Source organism: Nelusetta ayraudi, unplaced genomic scaffold, assembly GCF_046127955.1.
Source record: "Nelusetta ayraudi isolate G7.1 ecotype Tasmania unplaced genomic scaffold, CSIRO-AGI_Nayr_v1 ptg000019l, whole genome shotgun sequence".
Taxonomy (NCBI): domain Eukaryota; kingdom Metazoa; phylum Chordata; class Actinopteri; order Tetraodontiformes; family Monacanthidae; genus Nelusetta; species Nelusetta ayraudi.
In genome coordinates, this window is record NW_027466069.1 from 2609727 (window position 1) to 2624534 (window position 14808).

The 14808-nt window shown below is 47.0% G+C and overlaps 1 protein-coding gene across 1 annotated transcript; it reads left to right on the forward strand.

Moving 5' to 3' along the window:
- The first annotated feature begins 8553 nt into the window (after positions 1-8553).
- On the forward strand, positions 8554-14446 carry slc26a10 (solute carrier family 26 member 10). Its single transcript, XM_076026279.1, has 18 exons — positions 8554-9024; positions 9587-9697; positions 9860-10017; positions 10100-10264; positions 10349-10501; positions 11553-11635; positions 11718-11865; positions 11951-12064; positions 12151-12228; positions 12318-12413; positions 12511-12617; positions 12709-12778; positions 12862-13047; positions 13139-13193; positions 13377-13465; positions 13561-13615; positions 13723-13829; positions 13924-14446. Exons 1-18 carry the CDS (start codon positions 8757-8759, stop codon positions 13960-13962), a joined length of 2082 nt encoding a protein of 693 aa, XP_075882394.1. The 5' UTR covers positions 8554-8756; the 3' UTR covers positions 13963-14446.
- Positions 14447-14808: the final 362 nt, after the last annotated feature.

Sequence of the window (14808 nt, forward strand, 5' to 3'; positions counted from 1 at the left end):
CAAAATCAGGATCAGCAAAGCTCCTAGTCAAAAATAAGACCTAGAACTAGTACTGGTACATAGCAGAATGGAACAACGAGGCAGAGTGAGTGGGACACCTACTGGCTGGGAGGTAGAAATGTTTTTAATGCAGCCTTTGAGTTTAGCCTGTGCGCTATCCGCAAACTCTCCATCCAGTGGCGAGTCAGCTTTGAGGTCTCAGATCTACGGTGGCCGACAAGGGCCAAGCACAATACAACTGCCTAATGAGCCTTAGTTGGCGAAAACAGCAGCAGGTATGGAAACGATGCAAATCCACGAACACAAACACAAGTCCAAACAAGACACAAAAAGAGGACTGAGGCTGAGGACTGACTGACGATGTTTCAAACAACAGCGGGAAGGTGCGGCTTAGCACGCTCATGTGTCTTTTCTGATTATATTTTACACCAGTTTCTACTAGAAACGTTCTCGTCAGCTGTCCTCCTCGGTCTACCTGTGTCTCTCTCCATTGAGCTGTTCTGCTTAGAGTGCCCCCTGCATGTTTGGAGCACTTCTGTTGTAGTCATTGGTTAATGTAGCATTTTTTTCTCGTTTGCATCGCTTCTCTGTTTGCAGCGCATTTGACAATTACGTTTTTTTTATGCCTTGCAGCACATTTTTTTTTTGTTTGCACCACAATCCTCTTTTTGTACCTTGTTTAGACTTGTGTTTGTGAATTTGCATCTTTTCCATTCCTGCAGCTGTTTTCACTAACTAAGGCGCATTAGGCAGTTGTATTGTGTTTGGCCCTTGTCGGCCACCGTACAGATCCGACGGCGATCCTGTGAACCCTAATTGCACGACGGGTGACAGAAGACAGGCCGATAGAGTTTTCACTGCGCCTATCGCACAACAAAAATGCTGCTGCTACAGCATTTTCCCCCCCAAAAAAGCTGTGAATGGATCCTCCAATCTTATCTAGCTATATACTGTTGTGTTTGCCATGCCCTTGTATTTTCTGACGACGGTTGCGCTATTGCTTTATATGCTAAGAAGTAAGAATCTTTACTCCTTTTATCTGTGTTTGCAGAGCTGTGCACACACTCAACACAGCCAAGGAGGTGTGTGTGTGCGTGTGTGTGTGTGTGTGTGTGTGTGTGTACTGGTTTAGGGTGGTGGCGGCGGCGTGAGTGGGGAGCAGGGGTGGAGGGTCGGGGGGGTTTCTTAGCTTTGTCTCCCTGTTGAGTGGGGCCATCAGATAACAGCCAGGACAATGGCGCTCCATTCTGAGGGCTCTCTTAAATGAGCAGGAAGCGGCGGTGAGCGCCTCGCCGAGGCTTCTGGCGGACTCCCTGGGGTGGGCTCAGCCCTGACAGAGCACGCCATCGCTGAATGGCTGGAGAGCACGGGAGGAAATGAGAAGCTAGTGGCCATCCAACTGGAGCCCCGGGCGCCCTTTGATGCCGAACAAACGAGGAGGGCAAGGGGAGAGGGGAGGTGGGAGAGGAGAGGAGGAAGAGGGGATGGAAAAGGAGAGAGAGGAAGGAGGAGACCTGCGGAAGAAGAAGAGAAAAATTATATATAAGACAAAATAGCAACGATATCATAAAATAAGTGACTGTAGTGCTGTTCACTCGAGTGCTGGATGGCGTGGTGTGGCAGGAAGGTGCTCTGGCACCGTCGTGCCCCTACAGGCCAGAGCGCACGTCTTGGTGCGCTCCACCCTGCCGCTCCCAGCGTGGTTACGTGCCACCCCGGGTGTGCAGTGACGAGGCAGCAGCCCTGTGAACCTCCCTTCGGCCGGAGACTCGGGTCTAAACAAGAGCGCGACGTCGGAGAAACACCTCCCCTTCCTCTTGGGCACCTACAACCGGCGTCTGGTTCTGTTGACGTGTGTCGTTACACTTTAGCTAAGTGAAACAAAAGAAGAACAAAAAACTAAAACTTGGGCATTGATGTGAAGTTTGACTGAAGAAAAGATGATGGTGTTTTTTAAAGGTAAGCTTCAATGTTGGAACGACAAGCGAGGATCTATATATCAGGCTGCACGTTGGAGGTGCTGGTCTTCATTTATCGTGTAGTTTCATCTGCAAACACAAATCAAAAACGACCAGTCAACTTATGTTAATTTAGGGAACAAGGTGGCTGTAAAACTGTTTCTGTTAAGGTGATTTTTTTTTTTAAAAGTCACTAACTTATTAAACTAGCTTATGAAGCCAAATTGTTGCAATTTAAGGGGACGGAGCCAAAAGGTGCACCTGCGCTCTCGCGGCCACCGATGCTGTTGGCTTTTGGTGGCACGCCTGCCCTGAACTCTGTTGAGGTGAGCCTGGCCGCACTGCTGATTCTCAAGGACCCACTCCATCACTGCTGCACGCAAACAGCATGAGCAGTGCAAAATCCCACAATTCCCAACCCTCGTCCCTCGGGTTCCACACAGTCTGGGTGTGTTGCTGCACCTCGTTTATCTAAAAGGTGAAATAAAATTTCACACTAAAGGGTCGGTTCACATAGATAAATGTCTAATTATGAAACATTTCAGCTACAAGTCTTATTTTTAATCCTATTTCCTTGACTTTCACATTGAATAGGAGCCTGACAATCCCACCGCCCCACTGGTAAAATCACAAACACACATAGCAGTTGCTAAATATTTACAGCAGGGTGTTGCCTGCGGCCTCTGAGTGACACCGCGACGCAGGGGATACGCGGCCTCCACTTTCTTTTTTACGCGATCCGCAGCCGAAAGTGACGGCGGCGATGACAGACGCGTCGGGGCGCAGCGGACAATGCGGCCGCAGCTCTCTCAGCGCCGCTCAAGGCTGCGTCGCCGCTGTGTACTTGAGTCGCACAATGCTTCGGCACGGTCGAGGAAGTGACACATCCCATATCCAGGCTCTCCCTCTGCAGGGGGGGAAAATAGCACGACTTTGAAAATGTATTTGTTATGCTGGAGGTAATAAAAGCCGCTGCTCTGCCCGATGGAACAACACGGGCCTGTGCGGCCAGAAATAGAAGTGATGTGGTCGGAAAGGTTTTGTGTCTGAGTAGCTCCAGATCCAGACAGAGCGCACAGAGATCCGATACCGCGAGACGCTATTTTCCTACGTTTTGGAAGATTGAAGAAAAAAACACCTGCAACAATATGTTGATGCATATTATTGTTTTCAAAACAATAATATGCATCAATAAAAATATGACAAAAGTCGGCACTGGAAATTAGCCCTTTGTGATGTCACACCTTTTCCAGGCAAGTGACAAAATACCCCGCCAGGTGTTTCCCACTTTTTTTTAGGCCCTGTCCACACGGGAACGTTACCGTTTTTTTTTTTGCTTTCTCCGGGGTCGAAAAAAGTCGCGTCCACTCGCTGGCAGATGGAAACGGAACGTTGGGTGAAAACGATGGGTATGCCACACCGAAACGTGGCGCTGTTAACAGACACTGACACAGGCAACGTACCCAGAATATAAAAATAAGCCCATTTCCGCTACTGAGTCTCTTGTGTGGACCGACGACGAGGTGGAATTACTACTACGGTTTACAAATCCGCTCGCCGCCATCGTTATTGTTTGTGTGCATTGCAAGCCTTGTTTTTTCCGGATGACATGACGGTGACGGTGCGATGACGTCATCGTTTTACAAGGAAAAGCCGTTTTCACTGTCCAGATGGCAACGATGTGACAACGACGAAACGGCGTTGTCGGATTTTCGTACTCTGGGACCCGTTGTCAAAGAATACGGTTTCGGGGGACCCAAAACGCCGTTGCCACATGGACGAAACGCCATAACGGTTAAATACTTTACCGTTTCCACCAAAAAGACTTTCCAGTGTGGACAGGACCTTAGTCGCTCTATAAAAAAGTCAATCTGCAAAACGACCAGGTGGAGGTGTTGTCACTAAGCAATTTGGGAAGAGTGCCCTTTGTGACATCATAAAAGACAGAACAGAAATGTATTCTCTTTTTTATCTCAAGAAAAGGGCCTGATAAAAGAAGCAAAGGATGAGTTGTTCTCATGTCTGGAAAGTGCAGTCCCGGCCTCGTGAGACAAATTGCCTCTGGGAAGAGCGAATTTCAATCTGACACGTTTCATCTTTAATTCCCCGTCTTTGTTGTTACATAATAGAAGCCTCAAGGCTAATTGACAAGCAACGCATCCTAAGAATGCGAGCCGCTCACCCGCCCAGGAGATGCACGACCCAGATGTCCCATGAATCTGACCAGCGTAGGTGTGGTGGAGGTCAGGAGACGTTCATCAAGCGCGGACAGGAAGCCGGTGCCTCGGTCCCAGCGGAGTCACGCAAGACTCCTCGGGCAGGAAACGTGCGAGAGGAACGTCTGAAACCTCCACAGTTCCAACGTCGGTGTTACAAAAGCATGAAGAAAGTATTGTGCGTTATTATGCGTTGACATGTTGTTGGGTGCTCAGTGAAACCAAAACAAGCAGAAACAGAAGCTACATCAAAGGAAGGAAAAGCACTTGACACTGGCTCAAACAATGCAACATTTATGTCATTATTGTATTGGCTAAATAATGGAGCAAAACAAGCTACCATAAACACACACACACACACACACACACACACACTTTATGCACACACATCAAAGGCCTGTTAAACAAACCCCAGGGTTGTGCCCGACTCTTAACCCCTGCAGGAACTTTGTGCTGTGTGAGTGACAAATTACAGCCAATTTATGAACTCGTGCAGAGGAATTCTTGAGGGTGGGGGTGGGGATGGGGGGGAGGGTTGTCATAACTCACAGCTCCAGACACTGTAAATGCCCAGACAGCGCTAGGAGAGCTTTGGAGGTGGCGGCGGCGGGAGGGTGGAGAGGAGCAGCCAGCGGAAAGGGAGGGGAGACGGCGGGAGGAGACGCGACGAGCGCTACGGCGACCGCCCTTTGCAGACAAGGTCAATTCAAAAGGTAGTTGCCATGGGGAGGGAGGGTGGTGGTGGTGGTGGTGGTCGGGACAAGCATCCCATAAAGCAGATAAAGAACAATCACAGGAACTATAGGCCACGAACGACTGGAGCCTCTCCCTGGACAAAGAATAATAGAGAGAGTGTCCAGGAGGTGGACACACACTCGGCGTGGGGGGAGTCCGGGCGGGGGTGGAGTGATATCTTCATTGTGTGATAAACACTGAGTGGAGCGGGGATCGAGAGGGATGCTGCCAGGCGTAATAAAAGTGTGACAACTGCATGTTTCAAAGAAAAATCAGAAGCGCTCGCTAAAACAGCAAAACACACAAAGAGGCGTGAAATTGACGAGAGACGGGCACTGCTGAATGAACCGGAGCCAATAAAGGTGTTGTCGTGTTAGTGGTCTGCGGAGGCTGCAACACCCCCCCCGCCTTCGTCCCCTCATCCCACCGGTGCCTGTGGAACGCTGGTTGGAATGTGTAAATAACACACACCGTCTGTGTTATGATGGTGCGTAAGGGTTTTCTTTTTTTTTTTTTGTCTTGTTTGGGGGGCACAACACTCTGCATCCTTTTCCATTCATTGTTCCCTTTACCACTGATTAATATCTTGTTTAAACAGCCCGCAGACGAGCCGCCCCGTCGGTATGTTCATAAATCCTATGGTGCTGATCAACACAATCGGGCCACATTCCTGGAAGTTTTCGAGTCCCTTCTTATCGCCACGTCTCCTCCTGGGACGGAGGGCAATGCGAGACGCACGCCGCTTCGGAGCGCGACAACAACTCCTTGGCCCCCGCGTGTCTTTCGTCCACTTTGGAATTCGGGCGCACACGCCGTCTGATTCCACGCGGTCTATGTCTGTGGAAAACGCTCAGCATTTCGTGAAATAGACACATCACTTCCTGTATCCTTTGAGTTTATCTACAGGGTCCAGGGGACAGAGAAAATATTTGGGAAGGGATGTGAAAACTTGAAAGGTGATGGTCTAGTCACATTCCAGAGGGGCTGGAACTTGAGGTTTCACACTAATGACAGGTGTGACATTCGTTAATGCAAGTGAACTGAAAGGATTATTTTTATGAATATCACAAATTACATAGGCAAACTCCTCCTGCGTCACCTTTTAACATCAAAGTGCAAATCCATTTCTGATAAAACTGCAGCAGCCATGCTAAAATCTCCTCAGCCGCTGTTTATATTATCTTCCAGGTCTTCTTTTGAGGTTTTTCTGTGTAGTCAGAAAGTCCCTTAGCTTTTGCATCTACTTAACCTCGCTTCTACTTGCTGTTGTTTCATTTTTAGTGGTTTAAGTAAACCAATTAAATTTTAAAACCAAATGAAATCAAAGAATTCAAAATGCACTCCATTAGAGGTGAGACTTCAGAGTGAGATGATCAAATATGCACACCTCATTATCCCGGGACAATAAGGTGATCATTTGTAATTTTGAATATGCTAGTTAATAAGCACCAGGGCAACCGCAGCTTCCAAATTGGCTGTCATGACAACAAACACCAGCAGTGCAGATGAGTGGCTGATGAAAAACCTTTGAACTGCCACTGTCAAGCCGGCGATGGCGTCAAAAAACACGGGCGGCTTGATGTTTTAGAGCAACAATGCGAAGCGATATCAAAGTCACTCGTCACCACTTTGGGCGAGGGCGGTGCACGTTTGATGCTCGAACCGCTCCCTTGTCTACCAAAGGGCGAAGTTTATTTCAATCAGACAAACGCTGGGTGTTGTCCAGCGCTGGATGCAACAATGGGGAAAACCGTGGCATTGCCTGCACTTCCTCACGTAGCCTGTTGGGACAGTGGATGCTCCGAAATGGGACGTGAGAGGCCTGTTCCCGCCACCCACTGCAGGGTTCACACTGCATATAAATAGGATAAATTCAACGCTCCTTTTATTTAATTTTCAGGGTGAACTTTTCTATAGATTTGGATCTGCTGTCGTGCAGACACACTTTCATTTTGATACGGCGAAATCTTTGCTTTGATGGCTGATTTATGTTCTGATGACAATGTCGTCGCTGGTTTATCTCGTATTTATCTAAAGATCCCTAGTGTTTGCTCCTGTCTGACACACACCCACCTCTGATCAGAGTCAAGGTGTGGTTTGATCCATGAACCAGGTTGGCCGCGTGTGATTGAGTTTCACAGGGGGCAACGCAGGGGGTCTCCTGGGTAGCTGGTTCCTTTCCTGGTGGCTACGCTGCTTAAACGCCCACCCATTACAGATATCCATACGTCTCGGAAATGAATTCCCCCTCGGACACACGCGGTTTGGGGTTACACCTCGGCTTCACCGACAATGCCACTTTGATCTCCACAGTGGTGTACATTGTGTGACCTAATTGTGCCCCCTCAGAGCTGGTACCTCCCACGCTGCTCCCAGAAGCCGAGTCATATGGGGAGATGGAACCAATAGACGCTGTGTTCGCAGGCCTCGCCGTGGAGTGGCCATGGTGTTGGAGGAAAACTGGACCTCAGTTGGGTTTCCATCACACGGAAAAATGGCAACATCGCACTCACTCTTGTCTCACTATTCTGTGTGGCAAATAGCCTAATATCACCACAATATTGGTAATAAATCAAATCAAGTCAAATTTATTTATATAGCCCTTTACAATAGCCTGAAAGGTACCCAAAGTGCTTTACAACAAAGCAAAAACACAGTACGTAATAAATAGAAACACAAGAAAGTGCTTTGTAACCAAACCATACCACAATACATAAAACACAGGAAAGTGCCACATTGCTGGAAGGTATTAATACGGACAGAAAACAATATCAAGCAAAAATCATTGTTAAAAACAAAATCCATCTGGTTCCATAAGCCAGATACAAACAGTTGCAATGATCACTATCGCTAGCATGGCATAGCATTGTTGAATCGTGCATGGTTACTGTTTCCATTTCCGAAGCTCTAGCATAGATGCTATGCTAGATGCTATATGCTAGATAGACCCGTCGAGTACTTTGGCTGGTGTATGGCTTCTCACTTCTTTCATGTCTCCAAGCTTCAACCACCATGGAAATGCTGAACCAATATTGACTCTAATCTGACTCGTTCTTTTTTTGTTTGTTTTGTTTTGTTTTGGTTTTTTTTGTTTTTTTTTAACTGTATTTCAAATTCAGCCAAAACAAAACTGTACGTTTCTCAGCCAGTGAACCCAAAACCAGTCAATTCCCGAATGTCCGATGTCAGGGACAACATAGAAAAGGTATCAACGTGCTTATCGGCAAAGAGGTCCTTCTCAGTTTGTCAGCCAACTCAGCACTCAGCAAGTGTTGTGACGTGTTTCATTTGAATCCCTCTTTCCACTGATGTGTCATGTGACTCTTTATGAACATGTAAATTGCCAAAACTGCACTGCAAAATAAGCCTTTGTCAAATCTCCTACAATTCCATCCCAAGTGAGCACAACAATTTGTGTTTGTGATTTTTTTTATTATTTTTTTTTAATCACAAACAATACATTTTCTTCTGCTCCTTCCTGTCCCTATTTCAATGTCTACGGAAAACAACACCAACTGTTTTACTTGAAGGTGGAAAATCCTCTAGCAGTAGGACCCAGAGGACCTTGACAGAGGGGAAAATCAAGTAGCACACCTTTATGTTGACTGAGGCAGAACAAAGATGTGAAAAAAGTTGTTGAGCTCTGCGAGGAAGAAAAAAAAAAAAAGAAAAGAAAGAAAAGGTTGAGCCCTGAGCCACGCCATTGGCTCTGAGGAGGCCGACAGGAAAGTGTCATGGCTCTTGAGACCTGGACGCTGGCCGCTATATATGTATTCCAACACACTTTCCAAACCTTTTACTGACTCCGTGAACTGCCGCGCTGAGAACATCTCCCCGCGGACGCAACATGAGCGCTTCAGTGGCCGTGTACAGGAGCATCTACACGGAGGACCGCTTCAAGCAGGCCTACGGCTCCGGGGACGACGCCTCCGATGGGGGCCTGCGGCTCCGGGAGAAGCTCGCCGGCAGGTGCAGGTGCTCGAGGCGTGCGTGCCTTCACCTGTTGAGGGAGAGACTGCCCATCGTCAGCTGGCTGCCCCGGTACAGGCTGAAGAAGTGGATCCTGGGAGACACCGTGGCGGGGCTGACAGTCGGGATCCTGCACATTCCTCAAGGTGAGTCGTCACGGAGAAGCCACTTCACCGAGAACAGATGGGGCATGTTGTTATTGTTTTTTTTGCTCCTCGTGAGTTTAGTTGATTAAAGTGACACAAGCTTGGATTTGTAACCGTTCAGTCGATACTAAATGAATAATTAATTGTATATTTATCGTTCTTAATTATTGTGGGAATAATTGAAAACAAGGCATTTATTTACTCGTATTATTTTTAGCTTTATGTTATGTATTTAAAATAATAAATAAAATAATAATAAATAATATTGCTATATGTTAGAAATGCAGAAACCAATATTATAGTATGGCTTATTGTTATTTGTAGGTATTATTTAAATCAAAACAAGTATTATTATTATTATTATTATTATTATTATTATTATTATCTTTATTATCTTTATTATCTTTATTATTATTATTATTATTACTGTATTTTCAGCAATAGTTTGAGTATTTTATTTTATTTTTTAAAGCAATAGATGTCAATGTAAATATTTCAACTGGTCTGACAGCCTGAACACAGATGAACCAACAGTTTGTTTTGGATCACTTCCTCCGAACAGGCATGGCCTTTGCTCTGCTCACATCCGTGGCACCGATATTTGGTCTCTACACCTCTTTCTTTCCTGTCATCCTCTACATGTTTTTTGGCACGGGTCGCCATGTGTCTACAGGTAACGCCCTTCCTTCACTTTATGTCCTTGATAACCGAGCGACACAGTGGAAAAACAAGTCTTGACAATGCCAATAGTCCCAACAACAAGCAAAACATTTTTATTTTTTTTTGGGAAGCAGGTCGGTCAAAGTGTCAGCTGTCCTACTGCTTCTCCTCTCAGGGACCTTCGCCGTGGTGAGTTTGATGACAGGCTCGGTGGTGGAGCAGCTGGTTCCCACTCCTCTGGAGATGAACTCCAGTTCGTCTGAAGCAACTGAGTTGGAGGCCCAGCGGATCGGAGTGGCCTCGGCCGTGGCGCTCCTCTCAGGGATTATTATGGTAAAACACGCACAAAAAATAAAAACCTCGCTGGAAACGCGGCGGTGGATGTTGTTTATGAGCGAGCGTCTCTTGCCCACAGCTCTGCATGTGTGGCCTTCAGCTGGGCTTCCTCTCCACCTACCTCTCAGAGCCAATCGTGAAGGCCTTCACCAGCGCTGCCGCCTTCCACGTCACCGTCTCCCAGCTGCAAAGCATGCTGGGCTTGCGGCTCCCTCGCCGCACCGGAACCTTCTCCCTCTTCAAAGTGAGTTCGTCTTCAGCGGCGGCACAAAACGGCTCGGACCATCCAGTTTATTCAAATTTATTCTTCTTTTTTGTTTGGTATCAGACTTTAGGCTCGGTGATGGAGAACCTGCCTCACACCAACACGGCCGAGCTGCTCATCTCACTGGTGTGTCTGGCCGTCCTGGTGCCGGTGAAGGAGGTCAACACGCGCTACCGGCAGCGGCTGCGAACGCCCATCCCTGTGGAGATTCTCACTGTGAGTCCATTTGGGGGAAACATTTGGCAAACATTTGGACCTCTATAGGGTCGAAAAAGCTACCGATATCACATCAGCAAGCAAATCCATGCTGTAATATCTTTTACAATATAAAAAAAAAAGCCAATACCGTGTAAGCGATGTTATGCAGTACGACGCAACACACTTATTGTCCACTAGGGATGGGCATTCCGGCTCTTTTCAGAGAACTGGTCCTTTTGGCTCGGCTCAATAAAAGGAGCCAGTGGCTTTCAAGCGGCTCCTTAGATTTTCTGTTGCTTCTTTTATTTAAATGACCTTATTATGTGCTAAAATTAATAATTAATGTTCACGATGTCAAAAACATTAAATGCGTATAATTATTTATACACTCAACATGGAATACGGCACTGTAAAAATAAATGATATAACAAAAGAAACGCCTACCCTACTATAACTATGTACAAGTGAAAGAACACATCAACAAACGTCAAAATAAAAACAAATAATTGCAAAACAAAGCTAAAACATTTCAGTTTAGCCAAGATTGGCATTCTTAGAAACTAAATGTGTATCACACAAAATCTCCGCTAAACCACCTTCTAAATCGCCGCCAAATCCTTGACTGGTTGTGGATCAACCCGTTTTCTGGTTTACTTCCGGGATGTACGGCATCACGTCTGTTATCTGTGATGTTTCTCTGTCTCTCCCTTCCTCTCCTTTACTCTCTGGCGCTCTGGGGTGAAGTGCTAAGTGCAGATAGACAGTGCCACACATCTTGACTAATCTTAATAAAAAACAAAAAAAAACAAACAATGGGCTCCCTAAAAAAAAAAAAAACTTTGTCTCTTCGTTCACTTTGAACGGTCGGCTCTTAGAACCGGTTTGTGGGGAACGACCCATTGCTTTTGTTCACACTGGGTCATTTCTCTTGAACTCCGAGTGCTTGCAAAGGATTATGGACATGCGTGTTGGCTGCAGTCTGAGTGCATGGACACGCTTGTCCCACCTGCTGCACACAGTCGGGGTAACGGCACATTCACGCTACGTTCCCCTGCCTTCATCTCCACAGGTGATCATCGCAACAGGCGTGACCTTTGCCTTCTCGCTGGACTCTGTTTACAACATTGAAATCGTCGGCCACATCCCCGCCGGGTAACTTCTACAGCTTTAGAGCAAGCGTTACCAAAACACATGTCTAGCGTTTAGGTTGACCTTTGACCCCAACGCCCCCCAGGTTCCCCAGGCCACGGCTGCCGGCCCTGAGCACCTTCCCCGACATCGCCGGCGACACGGTGGCCATCACCTTCGTCAGCTACGCCGTGTCCGTCTCGCTGGCGATGATCTACGCCGACAAGCACGGCTACTCCATCCACCCCAACCAGGTAAAGGGTTCTCGCGGAGGTTCGCCTCCCCGCTGACTCTCGCTCATGAAGAACACCTCTCAAAAAAGCTGTCTTTCCATCCCAGGAGCTGTTGGCTCACGGCGTCTCCAACACGGTATCCTCCTTTTTCACCTGCTTCCCCAGCTCGGCCACTCTGGCCACCACTAACATACTGGAGAGCGCCGGAGGTCACACACAGGTAGGGCAGAGCAGGGACCGGTCGGCCTCTCAGAAGGGTCGAAACACACCCGGGTTGTTACGTGGAGCTTTTGTTTGTGTCTGCAGCTCTCGGGCTTGTTCACCAGCCTGGTCGTTCTCATCGTCCTGCTGCTGATCGGACCGCTCTTCTACTTCCTGCCGAAGGTCTGCTCACGCTGCACGCAGCATGTTGCGCTGAAGAGAAAAGCAAAACAAAACAAAAAAAACACTCACTCGTTTCTTCTTGTCCTCAGGCGGTGCTGGCGTGCATCAACGTCACCAGCCTCAGGCAGATGTTCTTGCAGTTTCAGGACTTGCCTGAGCTGTGGAGGATCAGCAAGATCGACTTTGTGAGTGCGCCCAGGCACGCTGTGTGGCGGCCGAACTCTGTCCGTCCACCCCAGAGTGCGGCTGCGGTGACGGTGTGGCGCTCGTGTCTTTGTCCAGGTAGTTTGGGTGGTAACCTGGCTGTCAGTGGTGGTGCTGAATGTGGACCTCGGTCTGGCCATCGGGGTGGTATTCTCTATGATGACTGTTATCTGTCGCACACAAAGGTTTGTCCGGAAAAAAACAAGAGATTCATCTGTTATTTTATTTTCTAAAGAACAAAAGAGTTTATTTCCCTGATGGTTGCTGTTTCAACAGGGCTGGCTGCTCAGTGCTCGGTCGTGCCAGCAACACAGAAATATACAGACCTCTGGAGAACCACAGCAAGGTGAGCGAGGCCACCGAATCTCCTTTGACCCCAACAGTGGCAACTTCAGAGACAGGGTCACCCGATCGGCGTTTGCCTTTCAGTGCTACGAGGTTCCGGGGTTGAAGATACTCACCTACAATGGGCCCATTTACTATGGAAACCGCAACTTCTTCAGGGAGGAGATGAGCAGGCTGCTGGGCCTGACGCCAGAGAAGATCCGCAGCAGGGAGAAGGCCAGGAAAGCCCTGGAGAGGCGGCGGGAGAGGGACGTCACCGTCAACACCGTGGTACGCCGGCCGCAGACACTTGAATGAGCTCGGCCACGTCGTACCAACCAAAGCAATTGTGTTCTTATTCCTTCCCTGTCGTCTGTTTTAGGAAAGAGGCATAGCTAACACGTCGTTTTCCTCAGAAAACGAGTTCTTTAAATCAGGTGAGAATAACAAAGACAATTACACTGAGGCAAAATTAGAATCAAATCTTTTCATGATAAAAAAAATAAAAAATACTTCAAGTTAACAAAGAAAACAGGTTATTTGTATTTGGACATGTAAAAATGACATTAAAAGTCATTAAATGTCGTATCTCTTCACGTCTGTTGTTCTCTTTGGACCAGAAACTTCCGAGACTGATGTCCAGGCAGTGCTGATCGACTGCAGCAGAGTGATCTTTGTCGATGTCGCTGGAGCGAGACTCTTCACACAGGTCGGCCTGCTCAACGAAGACGCAGCACTTTTAAGTATTTGGTCTCGTTTTAGTGCCGCGTCTTGATTCGTGTGGCTGTGTTCTCTGTTTTGCAGATGTGCACCGAGTGCCAAAAAGTTGGAATTCATGTTTATTTGTCCAACTGCAACGGTAGAGACCCAACAAAAGTTTTCTATCCCAGCCATTTACTTGCGTCACTCCAGTGTTCATTTGCACCAGCGCTGATCTGCCATCTCTTTTACATTCAATCTCCCTAGAGAGTGTCCTGAAGATCCTCACATCAAGCGGTTTAATGAACTGCATGAATCCTCAACACATTTTTGTCACTGTTCATGACGCCGTGATGTATATTCAGCAGCAGAAGGTAAAAAAAACAAAAACCCACCTGATCAGGAGCAGCGAGCGAGCATACACATTTGTTCTTTTTCCCTCTTATTTACGCGAGTGATGTGCCGCAGGAGAAACCTCCAGAGAACACCACCACCGTCTGGGTGTGAGTCATGCTCTCATCATCGTCATCTGCACGTGTGCCGGGGACCGAAATGCCAGAGGGGGAACGATCCTTTCGAAGTTTGATTGCGGAGGATACGTGCCTCTAAAGTGTATGTCAGCGGGTTCGGTCAAACTGTGCGGTATTTTCAACGGCGCAGTAGTCTGTTGTAGCACCGAGTTAAAGACTGAATTACAGTATTATTCAATTTGTCCAGTTCTAGCTATTTAAGAATTCAAAGCAGTCTTTCTTTTATTTGACTTCGAAGTACCAAACGGCGTATGGAATATGCTCCTGTTGTTGGTAATAAGTGCTGGAATGTTATTATAGTTGTATTTATTCAATTTCAGATGTTTGTAAAAGAGATTTACATAAAATGCACTAAATAGTTTGTTTAAAATACTTTGTATTTTTTATCCTTTGTGACATGTGCTTTAATATGCAACTGTGTACAGTAAATGCCTTTCTGCTTCACCATCTTGTTTTTTTTGTGATGCAAACTTGTGTCATCAATTAACAGAATAAATTTGCCCCCAAAACATGGCAACATCAAAATAAAATTTCAGCAAGGCAAATTAGGGTTAAAAGCGGCCAGATTATTCTGCAAAATGTGTGAATATATCTTTTAGGGCAGAGGAGGAGTATGGAATGTTAGGCATGCTGCTCTGTCATATTTGGAAGAGAGGACTCTTTGTTGTGTATCTCGACACTGTAGGGCTGCTGCGATGCAGCTGGGAATTGGTGTGTTAAAGTAGACGTTGGTGCCACAGTGAGGGAAACTGGAACCAGTGGAACCACTGACTCACTGAAGGGGAAAACTTTGAAGGGGAAACAATATTCTGAAAAAAACAAC